Source organism: Patagioenas fasciata, chromosome 4 (genome assembly GCF_037038585.1).
Source record: "Patagioenas fasciata isolate bPatFas1 chromosome 4, bPatFas1.hap1, whole genome shotgun sequence".
In the NCBI taxonomy this organism is placed as follows: Eukaryota; Metazoa; Chordata; class Aves; order Columbiformes; family Columbidae; genus Patagioenas; species Patagioenas fasciata.
In genome coordinates this window covers 52,978,735-52,995,568 of record NC_092523.1, presented here as the reverse complement: position 1 = coordinate 52,995,568, position 16,834 = coordinate 52,978,735, and the positions used below count along the sequence as shown (strand labels likewise).

Genomic DNA, 16,834 nt, shown 5'->3' with positions numbered 1-16,834 from the left:
AAATACGGTGTGAGATGAGATGGAAGGGTGTTTTACACTGGAGGAATGTGTTATGAAGAGGAAGAGGAAAGAGTGATGAGCTCCCAGGATGGGGTCAGTGGGAGAGGTACCTGAGGGTAAAGGCAGGAGCATGGTTTGGGCAGAGAGGATGCAAGCTATGGGATTTAGAGGGGAAGAAAGCAAGATGGCAAGGAAAAAAAAGGGGTTTTAAAGAATGCTTTTATTATAACATATAGAGAGGTTTACAGTCCTTTAGCTTTGGACAGGTGAGGCTTTAACCCCCTCCGGCAACTGTGTGTGGTCTAATCACATTTATATTCCATTTATATTCCGTATATCCCCAGGCACGTGTTCCTACCTGCTTGCTTCTCCCCAGCTTTTGCACCAAGTTTCTGTGGTTTAACAGCAAAAATCCAGAGATTTCCTTGAGCATCGTTAACCAGTCCTGACATCCCCTCTTGGCATTAGCATGGAGCTCAAGCCCAATGTCTAGAGCAGCATGGCATCCTCATCCATTTCTTAAATCTGTTGAAGTCTCCTTGTCAGAGCGGTTACCAAAATCTTCAGCTCCTGGCCCTTTCTGATTGGTATACCTGTGTCACTGGCTCCCCAGGCCACGGGCAGGGATCTTTATAGTCCTTGGCCCTCCCATAATCCACTTTAAAATGTATGTGCCCTACCATAGCCTGAAGTTTGTGCTCATCTTTAAAGCGCGCTGCTTGGTGTAGATATTTCGTATAATGAGCTGACAGGGTTGACACTGTATTTTGCCATCATTTGTTTAATTAGCTGGAGCTCTTTGGGGAGAAGTTTATGAAATGGCATACTCCCAAAGTCTAAGTTAAATCTGTTCTACCTTTTTTTTTCTTTTGATGAAGAGCTGGAAATGCAAAGCATTAGAAAAGGTACAGATGAACAGAAAGCAACAAAAACCCTTGTGGTAATGGGCAGTGCCTCAGTAACAAACTCGCCCAAATACAGAACGGAAATTACGATGAGTGGAATGACCTACATTGAATTTTGCAATCCATTGCTAGTGAAATTAGCACATTCCTTCTGTTTTGTTTGCACAGACAATTACAAATTAGATCCAGAAAACACACTCCCAGAGGTGTGGTTTGGGGTTTAAGAAAATGCCAGCATGGGAACATGGAAAGCATGTTAGTGCAAAGCATTTTAGCTCCATTTGTAGTCTGTGGTGCTGGCTCGAAGCTACAAGTCTTGCAAAAATTGAGTAGAAGTGGAAAAGAAGAAAAACGTGGGAGGAAAGGCAATATGGGAGAAAACAAAGAGCTGTGCGAACAGCTAATTAGTACAGATCACATTCAGCAGCGCGAGCGTTAGTGAGTAGCAGGGACAGAGGAATTGGGCAAGGGAGGTTCTCCCACCCACCCAAACTGCATCTTTGAACATTTCTAAACATGAAGGTTGTTTTTTTTGAGGTGATTTTCCTGTCCAAAATGGTTTCTCAGTCCTGGGACCCAGAGATCGATGCAAGATGAGGAAAGGCTGTAGCCACAAGTTTCAGAAAATGGGATTTTACTCTGGGTGCTTGGCCAGTGGTTCTTGTGAAGGGGCTGAGCTGTAATTTCTGGCAGCATTTGATGTATCTCCTGATTTCAAGGATGGTAGGATGGGGCAAGACCCATAAGGAAGAAATTCAAATTCTTCCTGTGAGGGCGGTTATGAACAGGCTGCCCAGAGCGGTGGTGGTTGCCCCATCCCTGGAGACATCCCAGGCCAGACTGGGCAGAGCTTTGAGCGACCTGATCTGAGTGAAGATGTCCCTGCTCATGGCAGGGGTTTGAATTAGATGAGCTTTCATGTCCCTTCCTACCCAAAACATTCTATGATTCTCTAGTGTTCTGCAAACACAGAATCACAGAATGTTAGGAATTGGAAGGGACCTCAAAAGATCACCTAGTCCAATCCCCCTGTCAGAGCAGGAACACCTAGATGAGGTTACACAGGAAGGCGTCCAGGCGGGTTTTGAATGTCTCCAGAGTAGGAGACTCCACAACCCCCCTGGGCAACCTGTTCCAGTGCTCTGTCACCCTCACTGAGAAGTTTCTTCTCAAATTTAAGTGGGACCTTTTGTGTTCCAGTTTGTACCCATTGCCCCTTGTCTTATCATTGGTTGTTACTGGCTCCATCCTCGTGACACTCACCCTTTATATATCTGTAAACATTAATGAGGTCACCCCTCAGTCTCATTTGCTCCAAGCTAAAGAGACCCAGCTCCCTCAGCCTTTCCTCACAAGGGAGATGCTCCACTCCCTTAATCATCTTTGTTGCCCTGTGCTGGACTCTCTCCAGCAGTTCCCTGTCCTTCTTGAACTGAGGGGCCCAGAACTGAACACAATATTCCAGGTGTGGTCTCACCAGAGCAGAGTAGAGTGGAAGGAGAACCTCTCTCGACCTACTGACCACCCCCCTTCTAATCCACCCCAGGATGCCATTGGCCTTCCTGGCCACAAGGGCACAGTGCTGGCTCATGGTCATCCTGTTGTCCACCAGGACCCCCAGGTTCCTTTCCCTTACACTGCTCTCTAATAGGTCATTCCCCAACTTATACTGGAACCTGGGGTTGTTCCTGCCCAGATATAAGACTCTACACTTTGCCTTGTTCTATTTCATTAAATTTTTCTCTGCCCAACTCTCCAGCCTGTCCAGGTCTGGCTGGATGGCGGCACAGACTTCTGGTGTATCAGCCATTCCTCACACTTCAGCTTCCAAGTTATTATTTGGATGTGTCACAAAAACAGCCTGTGCCCCAAAATCCTCACTTCCCACAGGACTCCAGTATATAAACCAGCATCTCTTGGACTCCTACGCCAAAGAGTTGTAAGTTACAAGCAGCTTTTATTGACCATAATTGCACTTGAATTAACTAACTGCCTGTGTATCTGGTGGCTCCTGCAGCCTTGACATCCCTCCTGCAGCCCTGGAAGCCTCCTTGCTTTGCCTCTCAACACTTCCTATGCCAGGAAACTTTGGAGGGCACAGCTCTCTTGGCATCACTCTAAAATAACTTGGCAAGTAAGCTCTGGAGACTTAAACTCTTGCCCCAGCTGGGATACATAATGATCTAGCTACCTACACTCTTTGATCTTCCCTTTGTTCTCTGATGTTCAGAGAGTTATTGTTTGTTTACACACTGGAAAAAAAGGGGGGAATCTTTTTTTTTTTTTTTTTTTTAATGAGGCTTGGAAATGATTTGCAATTTTGCAAGCCGGGCTAGGTTGCAGCCTGGGCTCTGCTCTCAGTGTCCTCAGGGTGGTAGTGCCTGGCAAGGTACAACATACATAGAATTTGCTGCTTAAATCTTTAAATAAGCTAATATTGATGAAATAGCTGTGAGTTTGCTGTAGAACACTTTTCCAAAGGAAAGGTAATTCATGCGGTTACAGCCACAGCCTGAAGCACGGGGGAACCGCAGCGTTATTGAGGCTGTGTCCCTCAACGCTGCTTTTGTCCTTTTATTTCTTTTCTTGGGATTTGTTCGCAACACCACTGTTATGCAGAGCACGGTATTACAGGATGAGCTAATCACATAGTGAGATTTAAGCTGCAGCAGAAGGAAACATGGTACATGATCCATTTAAAATGATGAGTATAGCTAAAAGTTGCAGATTTGAGAGTGCACAGACCGTAATATATTGCAGGGCATCCATCCTTAGAAGGATGGGTTCAGATCTGTGGAGCTTTTCAGCCTTCATCTATGAAATCACTTTAGTGCTTGGGTTTCTCATTTGACTTTCTACTCTGTGACCACGTTTCAATAATGTCAGAGCAGAAGTTGGTTGTATTGGACTTAATTTTGTCCACAGGAAGATGTTCATTGCCTTGAAAACTGATGTCATTCCCAAGCAGAAAGAGATGGGCTTCAAGTCAGACTTGGGCTCTGGCATCTTGGTTTTTAATACGCTGGGCTGAAAAGTAACAGGAAATGGTAGAAATTGCAAGGTGGAAGTGGATTTAAATGGCAATAATCTCTAACCTTGCTGCAGGAAAAGACCTGTAAATGCTGCTCTCTCTCGGCTCTTGCCCTGCTGTAGGTTGTTGCTCTGCTTTGCTTTGGTGGTATTTCACCTTAAGTGGAAAAAGGTAAAAAATTACAGGGAAAAGACAGTTATGTAGCACTGTGGAAAAAAAAAATAAAGAAGAGAGCCTGTCCAGACACCTCATGTGTGGCTCATCCAACCACGACACTCTGGGTTGGAGCCTTCTCACCACCACGCTTTTATCTTAAAAACCAAAGCAGGAGTCTCAGCCTTGTGAAGAAGTATTTAAACCAAACAAGTAAACAAAAAATAAATAAAACAACGTTGCTCAAATTTTCTGGTTGCCATGGTTCTTGGGGACTGTGATGTTCACTTCATGCTAGAGATTGAATACAGACATAGCTGATTTCACCTGGAAGAAGTGTTGGGATTTTATATTCTTTATTAAGTGAAGATTTTGTCTGTTTGTTCTCAACCTGCAGTTTTTGGGCCTTAAAATCTGCCATTAACTAAAAAAAGACAACTGTTTTGTACCCGCACGCACATTTTATGAAGATTTTTTCTCTTACCCTACAAAGTGTTTTGGAGGGGGGAGATAGATAACTGGAATTCAGGAGAGACTGTGCAAGTCAGAACAGCCTCTGGAGACAGCAGTAGGGATAACTAATTCTTTTTGATTTTAGTTTTGCTGAATCTTCCTTTTCTCTGCTAAAAGACACATTTACTTTTGCCTTTGACACCTGTAACCATTTGCCACCTCAGTAGAAAGGGAGGGTAAAAGTATCCTGATGATAATTTGGTGGTGCTTCACGCTAACTATGCAGAGGCATAAAAAAATGACTAGATGAGGTGCAGAAAATCTGTCTGTACATCTGTAAAAAATGTGGGTTTTCTGCATCTCCTGATTTCCCATTGTCCATAGTAATTAACAGAGAGGAAAATGGATGAATTAGCGCTCAGATCTAGCCAGCTGTTCTGCCAGCTTCCCCAAGCTGCACATGCTGAGGATATTTTCACTTGCAAAGACATTTAAAAAATAAAGTTTCTGTTATCTCTTCCCTTCCTGTGTAGTCTTCTGAGGCCGAGGAGCCCACTGCTAGATTTTGTGCTTGCCCAAAGCCCGGCTTGGATCGCATGGCTGCCTTCCAACCAAGATTTTCTACCAAGAAGTGCCTTTTGCAGGGATCCTTCCACTTCTTCTCCAATGCTTCCTGGAGCTTCAGCTGCCAACTTCTTGTGTTTGAGGGGTAATTTTTCTGATTGGACCAGCGCTGAGCTCTGCTTGCTAACAGAGCCCGTGCAAAAATAAGTCTCTAGGTTAACAACAGGAGACTTTTGAACTCAGAAGAGCAGTGAGAAAAGCCCACTGCAACTGCGTAATAATACAGAGAGGAAGGCTGCACCGGTTATTATATGTATACAGTGGACAGCTTTCCTGGGAAAGGGACTTCTTAAGCTATTCCTTTTCTCCCTTTCTGCTGCTCGATGCTGCTGATTACAACAGGTTCTCCTTGTATTATTACAGGTATTAGCTATTTAGGCACTAGAGATAGCTCACAAAGGTGAAAACAGAACTTATTTCTGATTAAAATTTAATTGCTCCCAAGCTTCCACTAGTTACTCACATTAAGTTTCACACCATCGAAAAGCACTCATCAAACAGTGTCGAATTTAACAGGAATTTGGCAGATGTTAGTGAAGTGCTGGAGGAAATCCAAACCACAAGATCTGTGGCATATCATATGGTTGAAAATTTGTTGGCAGCTGAAAGGGGAAAAAAAAAAAAGTCACATGCAAACCTGAAAATAGCAAGAACTGGACATGAATCTTTTCTAACTACACAGCCAAAAGGTTGGATTTTCACCTCCAATGTCTGGAAGACCAGCACAGATCGAGAGTGTTGGGTGTCTTGGTGAGGGGTGAAAGCAGCAGATTTTATATTATTGGCTTTTAGAGTGCTTTATGTGAGGAACATTGGTATCTCCATGGAAATCTTTAAAAAAAAAAAAAAAAAAAAGACAAAACCAGTCTGTTCTGAGACAATTTAGCAAATTAGCTATGTTCTATAAAACTTAGGCTTTCGTCACAGATTTTCTCTTTTCTTGAGCACATTTATTCAGAAACAGGGTCCTTGTAATTTATTTCTGTTACATATTCCTTGCCTGTGGCGTTGTCATCTTCGGCACTACTTCTGTCACCAGGAGCTGCTCCCGGTGCAAAGAGAGGACAAGCACGAATAGCTAGCAAGGTGGGAGAAAGCTCCGTCCGTTTTTTCATAAGTATTATGAAATATTTTTTTTGTAAATGTGACTTATATCGATGTGTCAGTGCATGGTATTATGGTAGCACAGAAGCGAGGTGAGGCTCTTCTCAGTCAAACAGGAGCTGAATTAAAATCTTAGGATGGCACAAGTCCTTTTCAAATAAATGCTTAGTTGTCTGTAAAAAGAAATGTGCCATGCTTCATGATTTAGTGTCTGTGATGTTTTAATGCATGCAAGTATCTTGCCAGTGGTTGTAGCAGGAGCTTGTCTGGCAAAAAGTAAATCTCACCTTAAGCCTTTTTCAATTGAAACCGTGTTTGGGGGAGTTTGCACAAAACGTTAAGTCTGATTCCCCCCATGTTGGGACTGAGCTGATGGGCAGGGACATAAAGCAGGACCTACCTTGTGCTATTGCAGAATTTGATCCTTTATATATGATTTCATTTGTTCTTCAGTATATAGCCAAATGCGTTTCATATGCTCTTGCCCTCTGTAATCCCACCTGAGTCTGGCAGATCTCTGTTGCTTGGGAGAGACGCTGAATCCCTGTGTTAATCCTGACTCATCTTTTGGGTCTGAGCTGGCTTTTCTTCATCTCCTGGGGAGTTTGGGAGCCAGTGAGGGTTTAAAAGTTTGGGTCTGTGGCTGGGAAATGAGTTCGGTTCCTGCTAGGCTCTTAAGCATTGGCTTAAATAACCTTAAGCCTAGACTCAAAAGCTGTACTGAATTGGAGACTATATGCTGCCATGCTCTGCACTATGAGGTTACTCAGTTTAGGATGTGGTAATTTTTTTTCTTTATGTAACGTCTCATATTGTTACTCATAATTATGCAGTTTTTATAGAAAAAAGGCAAATTAAAATACTTCAAAAAATATTGATCCTTGTAGTTTCAAATACAAAAACCATCAGCGCTCCATTTCACATAGTATTTCATGAAGATTTATAGAGTATCTTGTGCAAAGCAATTTGGAAATACATAGTAATACTGTTTCCAGCAGCGAAACTCCTTCAAAAGCTGATAAGAAGGGGAGATTTTTTTTTTTTTTTTTGAGCACCAAAGGTGCAATGTAATTATAGCAGTTGATGCTCATCAAGATGCAGTCAGGATTTTGGAGTTAGCTGAGGCCTTACTCTTTTAGGGTTTTGTTAGACCTGGCCTGACACATGCAGCTTTATGAGGTTGGACTCAGGAGTCAGCGCTGAGCCTGTGCTAGAGGAGGATGAAACTTGAAGGGAAAATAAGACTGAGACCCTTGAATAACCCGATTCTCCAAAGGGCTGAGCACAAGGCACTGCTTTTTTAGGGCAAGGGGAAATACTGCTTTTGTAGTACTTTTGAAAATCAGGCCACCTGTTCAGAGACTCAACACTGGGACTTAGGAAAGTCTTGACCTGAATGCTGTGTTTGCTTTTTTATTTTTTCCTATGGGGAAACGAATAAACTGCAAAAATTAAGGGAAAGGGTAGCCTGTCCCCACATTGCATCTGCTGCTGCTCACCTAACCTAGACCACCAAGGGAGGTGCGGAATTAATATTTCAAAGAGAAACCTGAGGATGCCCTGCAACAAGAAAGGTTTAAAAAAGGCTTCGTTGTGCTCGTGTCGTGCTCCATGGCAGGGAGGGATGGACGACATGGGTAATTGTGCTGACATAGCTGTTATATTGTCAGGAATCAACTGGAAAGTTGTGTTTGATGATGTGAATTCTGGCCTAAGAAGGTTGCTCTTGGCTCGAAGATGGGTTAATAGAGGACTGAGTGTCTCATAATTTACTTTTCTGCTAGTATACTCAGTTATTGTTGGCAAAAACAGGTCTTTACCTACAGTTCTGATAGAGCACATCTAACTTAAGAAGCTCAAATCTCAAACATTTTTATGGGTATCGATTTTGGTTTTCATTTGTCTTTAAAAGAATCCCTTTTCTAGGATACCAGTCATATTGAGACAGGTGTTTTGAGTGCATATCTTCTGTTATGTTCTTTTTCATCTACTGTTTGATCAGATGCAGTTAAGTCTAATTGTAATTTGTTTTATGGAGGAAGAATAATATATACAAATCAATGCACACAAACACAGCTAGTTCATCTGGCAGGTCTGGGGCTGGGGGAATGAATGTTGTTTCCACCCTGCAATCAGACTTTACCTCTACCCCACTGGTTATGCCTCTCCAGAGATGGAGAAAAGTGGTAATTCAGCAAATATTACCACTGGGATATAGCACATCAACCAGAAAGGTGGCTTTTTGTGCCTCAGAAAAGCAATTTATAAACCCCTTTGGCATTTTCTTCTGCCTGATAGGATGATCCTAAGTGGTACAATGACATCCTGCATCCCAAGCTAATCCTTAAAATCAATTACAAATGAGAGTTGAAGGCACCGCCCCACACTATGTTGTGGCCACTGAAGCTTTGTGGCTGGGGAGGTGGTCAGATGTCCACAGAGGTATCCAAAATTGTTGGTGTTGGGAGTATCCTTGAATATTAATTGGAAGAGGAAGGAATTGTGAAGCCATGTTCGTCCTTGTCCTTGGCTTCATGCTCATTTTACACCACCTGTATCCTCTTTCTTTGCTCCCTGGCACTGTCCCATCTCATGCAAGGCATTCTCGGACTGGCCTGGGTTGGTGCTGCCGTGGTTTTTCATTTAGACGAGCACCCCATTGTGGACTTGGGCCTGGGCTTGACAAAAAGGGGCACATAATTTTCTGTTACATCGCTCTTGGAGACCTGCATGTTTTAGCTAGCCAACAGATTGTCCAACCTCCTTGAACACTGTTTGCTCAGAGTGTAAGAGGGGAAAGAAATCTACTATCTGCTTTTAGATTCAACTCCTTCCGTATGCGTTTTATTCCGTTTTCTTTGCACAACACTTAAGATTTCCTTTCAATTAAAGCATATGCAGCGGAAGTTACTCCGGCAGATTTGTTACCCAGTGAGTGCTTGCTCATATGGATGGAGAGCTGATTTTTCTCCTTATCTCCACCCCTTTCCGTCAGGGCTGGTGAATAATAACTCATCTTGGGGACAAACATCTCCATCCCCAACAGAACAGGCTGCAAGTCCTTTTTTGGGTCAGCATGCACCCAAGAGGTGCCTCATAGTGAGCGGAACATGGTGCTCTTGGAGATGGTCCTGAGTTTCTACAGTATGGGACACACGTTGTTATTACTGCAGATGAAATCTCAACTGGGAAGAATCACTCACATTGCCATCTCCAGAGCTGGAAATGTTGCTGAAATAAAGTAGTGTCTCCCTTAGTTCCAACCCGTTGCCTTGTTGGAGCCGGGTTGATCAGGCGTCTGGGTCTCCAGAAGGTTTCTGGTCACTGTGCTCTGGACAAGAACTGGAGACAGCAATGGTTTAACTGAATCAGTGTCACTGCTTTAGCTCAAATATGAAGTTTAATAAGGGAAAATAACAGCTTAATTTGGAAAAGCATCTTGTAGGCTGGGGAGACTGACCTTGTAGGAGCAACTGCTGCCAAGAGGATTAGAGAGTTATGCTCGGAAATGTTCTATGGATGTGCCAAGCTTAGCATGGACAAAGTGGTCCCTTTGGCCTGATAGCTTGAGATGAGGAAATTCCTTGAGGAATACTGTGGATCGAGAGAAGGGTTTACTCTTTTGCATTAACCGGTCATTTACTCACACAATAATGCAAGAGGATCGAAGTCTTCCCCATCCTCCTCTTGTTTTACTGGATTTCCGAGTTATCCGTGGAGAGGCTTAAGCCTTTCCCAGCACCTGCTGAACACCTCAAGGAGAGGTGAGCAAACAGTTGAGATTCTTGCAGTTAATTTTGTGCCCCAGAGAGTCAGGCTTCTGCCTTTAGAAAAAAAAAAATTTAAAAAAAAAAAAAAAAAGTCTAAATTTTATTTGAAGATTTAAACATGTAAACATGTATTGATTTGCTTAGCACTGACCATGAGGATCCATCACAGGTGACCTTCGTCCTCCCCTCCCATTTCGAGCCTGACCTCATACTTGAAAGTCTGTTACTTCATTCATTTCCAAATGAGTTCGGTGTTACACTCTGGGTTTTTTTTTTGTATTCCTGGCCTGACAGATTTCCGCTCGTTATAAATTACTCTGTCTGCTTCAGTCGCATGCTTTTTCTCATTTACATTTAAGATAATGGAAGAAGAGTTGCTTTTGATGACGCAAGCGAGCTAGATTTTGGGTTAGCGTTATTATAAAGTGAGAGTTCTGGCTGGATAATGTAAAATATGTAGGGATTTCAAGGTTTTTAGTACCTGTAAAGCACTGCAATGACTAGGAAAACTAATATGCTGCTTCTTTGTAAATTGATGAGACTTCTTGCTGCATGCATGCAATGTGGAAACCTCCAGGCTAATCACATTCCAGGTCCCAGCACATGCACTAAATGGCCCGGTGGAAAATATTTAAAAAACAAAAATATTTCAACTTATTTGATGCTGAAGAGAGGGGAAAAATAATATTTACTGTAGACTGGGGTATTTATTCTATATTACCTGGGAGAACTGTAAAATGAGGTTTAGATTGTGTGCAAGCTCTTTAGCCCTGCATTGTGCCAGCAGTTTTATCCTGTACTTACAATAATATCTGTTGATATATAAGGCTCTCTGCTGTGTTTCAGAACCTGATACAAATGGCTTGAGGATTTTTTTTCCCCTATTTTTTCGCTATGCTTTTGCGTCTTGCAGTCATGTGAAGATACATTCACATTCAGCTAGACAGTAGCTATATTTTTAAGATAATGTGCATTGTACCAGGTCAGACTTTCATCTCTCCTCTCCTTTTTTTTCACATGTTGAGTATAATTTCTTTTTCCATATGAGAGGCAGGTTCTTTTGTTCAAAGTAATACATTTATGCTTTTCAGTGACATCAGGTACTTAATTTTATAGATGTATCTATTATATTATGTAGGAGACTGCACACCTTAAAAATCTCTAAAGGATATTATTTCCTTTTTTCATTTCTCTGTCATTCCATCTGCTTTTCTTTACCATTTTCCAGTTTCTTTGGATTTTGCTGATACTGGTGGGGATCCACAACGCCTTTATTGGTAGCCCAAATACATCAGGTACACTTTAGGCTTCCAGACCAAGAGTACATTATGGAAAATCCCTAGGATTTTTCCACCTTGGGCTTATGTATTGTCATTTTATCATCAACCCAGTGTCCTCCCACAACAAAAAAATAACCTCCTGGGATGCAGATGCGGGATGCTTACACTAGATGTGAAGTGGTACCAGGTTACCCGCATCCCAAAGTGCTGGAGGCTGGTATGAAAATGAGAGATCCTTGAAAGTGTTACCCACTAAAGCACCCTCTATATTGCACTGTTTGTTTATTTGCCATAAATCCCCTTCGCTGAAGCAAATGTGTTTTTCATAGTATTAATGGCTTTCTCATTGTTAAAGCCCTCCACAGAACATCAGATATCTATAAAACACATTTAAATGCTGGTCCTGTAGTTAAGCATTATTTAGGAAGATCCCAGCACCGACATGAATACAGCTATTAGAATTGAGCTTTACAAAATATTGACGTTTCTACAGAAGTAATAAAAGAGTTTTGGAAAGGAGCTAAACAGCGGTTTATGGTTTGTCAGAGAAACTGCTTTATTTCTTATAGTAGCTGAATATTGATATTGTCACAATGGAGTTTTGTCAGCTGCTTAGGATTGGCTTTTGAGAAATATTTCTTTTTTTTTTTCTTTTTTTTTTTTTCCTTCTGTTTAGCATGGGCTTGTTCCCTCCCTTCCATCTATCACTTCAGGGGCAGAAAGCAAACCGCTGGTGATAATGAAGTCCAAGCTAAAATGGGTTAGAGACAGAGGAACATAAGTAGCCCCAACTCCACCTTTAATATTTTTATGGTTTATTCCCTTTCCTCTCTTTAATTTCAGCTGACCAGATGAAAGCTGGTACTTTCTGCCATCCGACGGTTCCAGTGCGTTGTCTCCTTGGGTTCGGCATACTTGTGCCCTCTTCCTTGAGATAACAGCATCGCACAATCACGTTGCAAATATTAATACAGAGCTCACAGGAGTGTAGCTTGGAAGTCACGAATGACTGAGAATCAAAAAGTCTAATATGTCCTTTTGAAAGCCATCCAATTTCTTTTTTTTTATTTACGGTGTTTGAACCATTTCACAAATTGGAAAGCAACCGTCCAGCCGTTTCACGGGCAGATTATGATATGTGTAAAAGAGACCAAGGTATTTATCTGAATCCAATTGGCCATCTTGCTGACTAACATCTATGTTGGAGATATTACACACGCAGATGAACAGAGACTATTTGAAGGTGATAGTTTTCTCCTATTAAAGTTGTGTTTGCAGATTGAAATCAAAGGAACACTTCAGAGAGCGATATAAGCCAACTGCCTTTGGCTCTTGGAAGGACTTGATTGGGTAGATCAGAAAACACTGGGACATAAATAGCCTTTTTATGACTTCTGCAACCACATCTGACAGTCTTTTGGAGAACTGGAGAGATTCAAAGCTAGATTGCCTAAAAATAGCTCTTGAACTGAACTCTCAAACCTATTAGAGTAGTCCCTTTATAATAAATTTAGATCTACTGTCTATTAGATCAGTTCTTGTGTAATCTTTTCCTGTTTACCAGGCCGATGGGCTGTAACCCTCTGCCAATATCAGTTAAAACATTGTGAGATGCCTCTGAAGTTACACGCTTTAAGCAGGATCCAGTAATTCTTAGAGAAGGAAAAAGAAAAAAAAATAGCTTCTTTTACTCAAATGACAACTGAAATGGGGACCTGACACTGAGAGCTGTTGGGAGCCAGAGAAGGCATTAAGCACTCACACACACACGCATACATAAAAACCCTACAAAAGCATAAAAGTTGGTATTTCACAAAAAAACACCCAGGCTGCTGTTTGGGTTCTTATTTTTTCAGGAAAAACATAGAAGTTTGCAATAATAGCTTGAACATTTTTAACAAAACGACCTTTCCATAGCAATCTGGAATGCCTAATGAACAGTTGATCGTTGTCAGAAGTGTCAAGTTTTTATTCAAAAAGGGCTTTGATAGGCATCTCTTTTGCCTGTTGGACATATTTTTTGTCCTGTATGGTGACTGTTTTGAATGTATTAATTGTCTTCCCAAGAGTTGTGGTGCATTGAGAAAGGAAGAGTTGGAGCAAGTTCCCTGGACTTGAGCCTGTCGTGATGGTTTTGCACCTTTCAACTCTCGTTCTTTGTCGTTTAGGTTGATGTTAAATGTTCAAACTGAGATTCAGAGGTGAAAAAAGCATGTTAAGTGATTTTCTATGCCACATGTGGCCAACCGTGTTGATGGATCCTTGCTCTTGCTGCTCTTTGGGATGACACGGGGTTTGCAAGACTTGACCTGGAAGCTCCTTGACGTCAGTCGTCCTTTTCTGCCACTTTACAGAGAATTGGTGAAAACCCACCCCCCAAAAAAAGCCAGAGAAAATGGGAAAATACTTATTTTCAAATAATAATTATTTCTTTCTATTTCAGAATATATTCTGAAATGCCTTTGAAAATGCCTGTAGGAAACTAATTCCCATGACATGCGTTTAAGTGACAGGGAAGTGAAAAACAGCTGTGATATAATCCTCTAACTGTATTAGCTTTGGGGTTTTTTTGTGCTGCTGCTTTCAGGATGTGCATAAACCTCCTTATTTGCTATGTAAATACAGCTTGCACCATCTTTCAGTAGAATAAGAAGAAATGATAAAAAGGAATGCTGTAAGCCAAGGGTGCAGTTGCCAGATACGAAAAGGGCAAAACTAATTACTGAGTACAGTGGGTCATATTCTGAATATATATTCTGAATCTAATTGAAGATATCCCTGCTCATGACAGGGGGTTGGACTAGATGAGCTTTGAAGGTCCCTTCCAACCCAAAATATTCTATTATTCTATGAATACTTAGGTGCCAAAAGGAAAAAAAAAATACAGAAAAGGTAGCTTGGTAGCAATCACAAGTAGTCTCACTTGCAATCAAAGCTGCTTTAACAAAAAAAAAACCCCACACTTATTTATTTTTCCTATGAGCAAATCCTTCCTATGATTTTTCTTCCACCAAGGAAAATTCTACTCCAGGGGAATGAGCTCGTGGTAAAGGTTGGGAAATAAAGAAGAAACAAGCCTAGAAGTAAAAACTGAGTCTTACCCCAAAGCTCTCTTTAAACTCTGGATATGGCAACACATGGTGAAAATAAGCAGTAAAATAATCAAGATTATATTCTGCATTTCTAGTTGTAATAGTGTTGATGGTTTTCAAAGGTTACTGCAAGCAAAGATTTTGTTATTAAATTGAATTAATTAATTAAATTAAATCGTTCTATTAAAGCAATGCCTCAATGCTGCTTTTCCCCAAGTTAAAATTTCACCGTTTATTGGCAGCCTGAGTTAATCTGGAGGTTTGATCTCTGTCCTGGGCTGTAGGATTGAGGTAATTTTGCACAAGTTGCAGTCTCTTCATGATTTTTGCTTGGATTTGAGAATCATTTATATGTAAATGATCCTGATCTCTTGTTCTTTCCCTTCTTACGAATTAATTTTGGTTTCAAACACATAGTTGTGCGAGCAAAATGGACCAGCGGGGCTGGTGAAACCGGGTGCTGGTGGCATGTGGTCACGTATGCTGGAGCTCGTTACTGGATTGACTCATTGAATAATTTTGGATGATTTTAGATCAGTATCCTGGTGCTCAGGTGGTTTAGTGCCTTTTGCACTGTTGCTTATCTTTTCTCCCACAGCCTCCAAAGATAATCCTTTTTTTGATGTACAGTAGAGCTGGGATTTTTAAATGGAAAGTTTTCTTGAACTAAAATACTGATCCTTCAGAAAATTATGTTTATGATGCTGAGGGCTTTAAAGTTTGAGGAGGGGATGTCTCAGACTTGGGGTAAAATTACCTAAAACCAGAGCAAGCAGGTGCTTCAGCTGCTACTTTATTTATTACACTGGGGCAGGAGAATTGCTTAAATTACTTAAATCACAAAAAAAACAGGTTTCTTCATAACCAGTACATGTCAGGGTGATGGAGGAGCAATTGGAGGCAGCCTGCCTCTGTTTCCCCACCTGAGATTTCAGGTCAAGCCACAAAGAAATCTGCATGAAGTTCTGATCTAAGCATATACCTTGCTCTGTAATAAATACAACCCAAAAGAAGGTGAACTTCTGTCAATAGTCACCCAATGCAGTACTTCGTGCAGCTATTGCAGGATGTAGGATGGGACAACACGTTTCTAAACAGGGTTCCTCACCTCTTGCTGCTCAGCTGCCCATCACAGGTTTTAAAAGAAAGAGCCTGTTGAGGTTGAAGCTCTTGGAGGATTCGGACGGGCTGGTGGGGCTTGCTCTGGAGAATAGCCCTGGGTTCATACCTCTCTTGGGGATGGATTTGTGATGTGGTTTTTTTAATTACACTATGGAAAAAGTTTTTCTCTTCAAACCAGCTGGTCTTCAGCAAGACTAAAAAATGAAAAGCACTTTTGTGCTGGGTGTTCCCTAAAAAATGGAAAATAAGATTTCTTTACACCAAAATGACAGGAAGAAAAATGGGGAGGACATAAACTGCTGCTGTATTTTCATCAGATGCTAGTGCTTTTGGAAAAGCCTTTGTGCTCCAGCGACCATGACTCCCCTGGGTGCTTCTCTCACTGCCTGCTCCAGCTTCTCCCAGTGAGGTGGCTGTGCAACCAGCCTTGTATTGGCCGTAACTCCATCCTCACCCTCTTACACTTGAATCCTTTTTCCCTTTCTTCTCTCTAACCAGCTCTTTGTGCCTTTATTTCAGGAGTATTGACATCGGGGGCATTGGCCCCGGGGAGCACCCCCAGCAGCACCACGCCACGGGCGACCACCAGCAGCACCGGCCGTCCCACCACCACCTCAGCTTCGGGCAGGAGGAACAGGAGCACCAGCACACCATCCCCCATGGCTGACATCCCCGAGGAAGTGACCACACACCTCCTGTCCGCCTCATCCCAGGTACCGCCGACCGGTGCGGAGAGCTGCGACTCCGTGGAAACCCGGGAGATTCTGTGGTCTCGGACCCGGCAGGGCCAAGTGGCGAAGCAGCCGTGTCCCATGGGCTCCATAGGTGAGTTGGGGGAGGATCATAGAATCATTTTGGTCGGAAGAGACCCTCAAGGTCATCGAGTCCAACCATTAACACAAGTTTGGCACTAAACCATGTCCCTAAGAACCTCATCTTCACATCTATTCAACCCCTTCAGGGATGGTGACTCTACCACTGCCCTGGGCAGCCTGTTCCAATGCCTGACAACCCTTTTGAGGAATAAATTGTTCCCAATATCCAATCTAAACTTCCCCTGGCACAACTTGACACCGTTTCCTTTCATCCTCTCGCTTGTTAATCGGGAGACCAGCAGCCTCCATGCTACAGTCTCCTTTCACGTAGTTGTAGAGAGGGAGGAGGTCTCCCCTCAACCTCCTTTTCTCCAGGCTAAACAGCGCCAGGTCCCTCAGCCACTGTGAGGTGTATCTGTTTGCCCATGGGCCACATTGCAAGCATGCAGCCAGATTGCGCATGGGCCCCTGTGGCATCAGGGCAT

General features: G+C 42.3%; 1 protein-coding gene across 35 annotated transcripts in view; it reads left to right on the top strand.

Annotated features, from left to right (window-relative positions):
* Positions 1 to 16,834, top strand: part of ADGRL3 (adhesion G protein-coupled receptor L3) — a 384,288-nt gene that overhangs the window by 286,543 nt on the left and 80,911 nt on the right. For all 35 annotated transcript variants that reach the window (XM_071807883.1, XM_071807868.1, XM_071807860.1 and 32 more), the window contains one exon: positions 16,054 to 16,359. In XM_071807883.1, the coding sequence (XP_071663984.1) occupies positions 16,054 to 16,359 (306 nt within the window). The remainder of the gene's footprint in view (positions 1 to 16,053; positions 16,360 to 16,834) is intronic.